Source organism: Limulus polyphemus, unplaced genomic scaffold, assembly GCF_000517525.1.
Source record: "Limulus polyphemus unplaced genomic scaffold, Limulus_polyphemus-2.1.2 Scaffold424, whole genome shotgun sequence".
Taxonomy (NCBI): Eukaryota; Metazoa; Arthropoda; class Merostomata; order Xiphosura; family Limulidae; genus Limulus; species Limulus polyphemus.
In genome coordinates, this window is record NW_013666034.1 from 604876 (window position 1) to 610075 (window position 5200).

Here is a 5200-nt window from a genome sequence, read left to right on the forward strand (position 1 = left end):
GTGTTTCGGAGCTTAGATTTGCTCTGTATAGCGTGTTTCGGAGTTTAGATTTACTCTGTATAGCATGTTTCGGAGTTTAGATTTACTCTGTATAGCGTGTTTCGGTGTTTAGATTTACTCTGTATTTTCTTGCGTTACATTTAACTATATTTTCAATCTACCGGTGTATTTAAATTATGAGAAGTTAATTCATTTCTCAAGTTTGGGTCAGGCTTAGCCAAGCGGTTAGCGTTTCAGTCTGGGGTTCGAAATATCCTAGGTTGAACTTGCTTCGAAGTTTTAGCTATGGGTGCGTTATAGAAAGTAACAGTCAATCTCGGTATTCAGTTAAAAGACCCGATTAAAGCCCTTGTTGCGGTGGATGTTATTAGCTAGTTGCCTCTTCTCTGATCAGTAATTCAGAATTAGGAACGGCATACCTCAACCCTAGAGGTCTTGACCTGGATACTTAGCCCACCGTGAGCATCAAATGGCGTTCATAAAGCAAATTTCAATTCTTAACTCCACTGACACATATTATAACTGTGTGTCAATAAAGGCTGCCATCTTAATTAACACATAAAATTTAATTCGTTGATCATTGCTGGAGCGCAAGTAATGTTTTGGACAATTTTTAGATGAAATATTTTAATATCCATATGTTCTATTGTCTATTCTCTGCGAAGTATGTAATCAAAATCATGAAGTTGAAGTCTGTCGTTTTACACGTCGACAGTCACAATGTTTTCTGTTCCTTAAATTCACCGTCTGTTTAAAGTACAAGCTGAGGTATTTTGTCCTGGTTATGAACATAAAAAAAATGGTGGGGTAGATGCTATGATAAATAACACAAAAATCCTAACTTACACAAAATTTATTTATAACATAACATATTATTACAGTATTCATTATTACCTTACTAAACGTTTTATATGAGCTTTAAAAACTCAATATGTATATATTTAAAACACGGTATACACTATGCGATGATCAGTGTGACTTTGTAGGAAGAGGTAGCGGCAAAAGTTTTGGCGGTATGGGTGCTTTCTATTACCCGCTTTCAACACCCACCTCTTAAATGTCCTGCCACAGTGTTTCACGCGACTAATTAACTGACGGTCATTGGCCGCAGGATTGTATTACTGGTCGGAGTTGAAAGGTCACGGGCCAAAGTAGGAAGTGGATATAACTCAAGAAAGGGCTCTTCATATCAGCCTTATGGTGGCCGTTAGAGTAGAAGCTTCAGCTGAGTTTATGTATTATCGCAATAGTGGCGGCTATTATTTCATTGCAATCCTCCATAGAAATGCTAAGCGTTCGTGTACCCTCTCCTCATACTGTGTGTATGTTGTTGTGTAGGACGTGGCGCCATCTATGAATGTAGTTTACATAAACTTACGTCAAAAATAAAATGCTCAATAACAGCAATAATATGGGTTGGAGGGGGGTTGTGAACCTCCATTAACATGCCCCTTGTTCCAAACTATCATCCCACAAAGTTTGGTTAAGTCCGGATACTAGGAGTAGTTAGATAATGGACAGACACACACACACACCCATATTTTTTCTTTTATATATATATATATATTAATTACTTCTAAATGCCACAGAAAACCTTCTTCCTGGTCACACCTCTCTTAGAATATGAGAAAACGTTTTTATTGACATTTATTCTTTGCAATATCAAGGAAATGAAAAATAACACAAAGTAATAAAAAGAAGGTTTGTTTGTTTATTTGAAGTTAAGCACAAAGCTACACAATGGGCTATCTGCGGGTATCGAAACCCTGTTTCTATCGTTCTAAGTCCGTAGCCATACCGCTGTATCACTTGGGGGCTAAAAAGAAGGTTTATCGAAAATAAAATTTTCGATGTAATTGAGTTCTATATGAATAAAAAATTAGGTTGATGCTTTAGACGAACAATGATCATCAGATTCCAAAGCAGTGTCTTCCATTTCTTAGAAAACTCATCATCCCATCCCAAAACATTGTCTTCCATTTTTTACAAAACTATCATCCCATCCCAAAACACTGTCTTCCATTTATTACAGAACATATTATGCGATGCCTAAGGATTTTTCCATTTCTTACAATACTCATCATCATATTCCAAACCACTGTCTTCCATTTCTTACAAAACTTATCATCCCATTCCAGAATACTATCTTCCGTTTCTTACAAAACTCATCATTAGAACTCAAAACATTGTCTTCCATTTCTCACAAAATTCATCATCAGATCCCAAAACATTGCCTTCCATTTCTCACAAAAATGTTAACGTTTTAGATCTTCACCCAATACCACGCTGTATCTATATTTCTTGTTTTCTCTATATTTACGAATACTAAATTAAATGCAGAATAAAATGTTATAGTTCTACAAGTCAAATGTACTGTGGGGGAAGAGAGGGGCAAGCTGAGTCATTCATGTTTCCAAGAAAGGCTCTATTCATGGTGTGATGTCATTTAAAGACTTCCATTTCTGCTGTTTAATTTGTTCTCATTCTCAGGTAAATGGGCGACGATGGTTTAGGTCCTTGTACCCTCAGGTTAACCCTTGAACAGGCGTGCCTCCCACGCTAACTGTTTTACTGTGTACAAATGAGGACAACTTCATAAGCAGCTCAATCCGCAGACTGTATAAGTTACGAGGTTTAAAACACAGATGAGACCCATGGTACTTTACAGCAGATGTTATTGTTTTAAAGAAAAAAGCTATAAAATCTGTACTCTGCCCACAACGGGAATCGAAACCCGATTTTTAGCGTCGTAAGCCTGCTTCCTTACCACTGAGTCACTAGGTAGGGGAAAGGAGTGGGCTTTACAGTATATAGTTTATTCCATGGCGTACATGTGTTATATGGTGTTCAAACGTTTAAAAGTAAACTAAAGTGGAACATCCGTTTTTTCGGTTTAGTAAATAAAAGTAAGGGAGTCTTAGAAAAAAAGTTTTATTTATTCATCTAATTTCAACATGCTTTTGTGAAAACTTTCAGCTTCCTGTTTTTACCCCACACCAAGGTAACTCATTGTCATGATCTTGGATCTGAATCTTTCATTATCTTATCAACATGATTTTATAAATTATTGTTGTCTAAACAAAACATTTTGAGGACACCATTAGCCAGGTGGTTGAGCCCAAACAATACCAACGGCTAAGCTTAAGACTTTACTTTCAGCAGTTTGAATTGTGCAATTCGGCTATCTTATGGAGCTTTAATAATAATAATAAGAGTGCTGCAGAGCATATCCAGGAATATGGAGTCCTATGCAAGAGATAGGTTATTCGTTATTTTATCGGGACCGATATTAGTCCAAAATCCTCTTTGTTGATTTTTGACAATCAACAACTTTTCTCTTTCTTCTACACAACTTTACATCTTGCTTAAACAGTAAAATATCATGCCATGTATGTGGGATCTTTTGCCTCCTGTTTCTATTTCATACAGATAAGGCATATCATACTTTAAAGACCTAAATCAACCAATTTGTCGAACGTAACATTATTTTATATTAGGTTCGTGATGTTTAAGAACAACATCACCTACCTCCCCTGAAAAGGGAGAGGGGGAATCCCAGCAGCTTCTTACGAAATAAAGGAATCAACAATAAGGAAAACATGAAAATTGTTATAATAATAATAATGGCGGGGGGGGATATAGATTGGTCCAGATCTCAAATGCATCGCAATATTTGGGTTTTCATATTTTGAGGACATCAACTCGTAGCAATATTTCCTTAAAAATCTCTCGAAACAGCACAGCTTGTGTCTCTTCTTTAGTGAGTAGATTTTACCATATACATAATATACAATATGGTAGTAGCGTTTCATATTGTAACCTAATGACTGACAAGCAAAGCTTTCGAATGATGCCATAGCCGAAATAATGTAATTAATCATTTAAATTTTCGTTATAAATATACATTCCAACTCTGAAAATCATGTAATAGTTTTAAAGTTTGGGATTTTGTGACGTGTATATCTGTAATAACAGCGAATTATAACAGATTGTAAATATGTTATAACATACCTTATACATTATATAGATATATAATATCTAACTTACATAAAAGCTAGTGTGTGTCACCTCACGCTTGATTTCTTGAAATACGAGGAGTCAAGATATATAATATCTAACTTACATAAAAGCTAGTGTGTGTCACCTCACGCTTGATTTCTTGAAATACGAGGAGTCAAGATATATAATATCTAACTTACATAAAAGCTAGTGTGTGTCACCTCACGCTTGATTTCTTGAAATACGAGGAGTCATAAAAGCCAAAATGCAATTTTCCAGATAGAACAATTCGATTACTGTCTGCCCATTACCATTTTTTGTGGCGGGGGTGCAAGGGGACCGTAAAACCTTATAAGGGTAGTGAGTGTTGGGATAACCTAACCTAGAGCCAATTGTATATATATAACATATTCTTTTTCTTATTCACTTAAAGTAACAAAAAAAAGAATCTATGACGTATAGACCTAATACATTCCTTGATTGGCCGTATTTTCTGCTGTGGACTGCAGTTTCGCCTATTCAAGGCTAATCAGCACAGCTTGGGTCAGCAAATCAAAGACGAACCCTGACATACGCAAAACTGCAATCCACAGCAGAGGGTACGGCCAATCAAGGAATGTATTCGACCTCTACATCACGACATTAACAGCGGATCAACTATTTAATGAGTATATATATATATATATGCGTTATAGATTTATAGAAAGTAAAATTCAAAAAAGAATCTAATAATGAATTAGACGCAATGTCATAACGGTATTCACACATTTAAATTAATTTAAATTACTGTATGGTGATTGAAAAAACTCAAAAACCTCACATGTATTCTAGACCTTATACATATAGACACTAATTTATAGTTCAACCATAGAGGACCACAGTTTGCATAAGTATTAAATTACGAAGTTGTTTAGTAATGGTGGGGTCCGCGTGTTGCATAATATTGAGAAATTTCACATTTTTGCTTGTTAAAAGCACTCAGTGTAAAAAAACTAACCTAAATACTAAGCGAATACACCCTTGTTCTTTGTGAAATACATAAGTAACTTAGCAGTGATGTTACTAGTGTTTTTGGCTACATTTTGTGTGTGACTCATGCGTTATTAGGGACCTGTAACCAACAAAGTCATGGATCCACAAGTTTGTTTGTTTGTTTTGAATTTCGCGCAAAGCTACACGAGGGCTATCTGCGCTAGTCGTT

General features: G+C 35.7%; 1 protein-coding gene across 1 annotated transcript in view; it reads right to left on the bottom strand.

Annotated features, from left to right (window-relative positions):
- Positions 1-1447, bottom strand: part of LOC106458171 (hillarin-like) — a 23096-nt gene extending 21649 nt beyond the window's left edge. The window contains exon 1 of the mRNA XM_013917640.2: positions 1379-1447. Within this exon, the coding sequence (XP_013773094.1) occupies positions 1379-1447 (69 nt within the window). The remainder of the gene's footprint in view (positions 1-1378) is intronic.
- Between the last annotated feature and the right edge of the window lie 3753 nt (positions 1448-5200).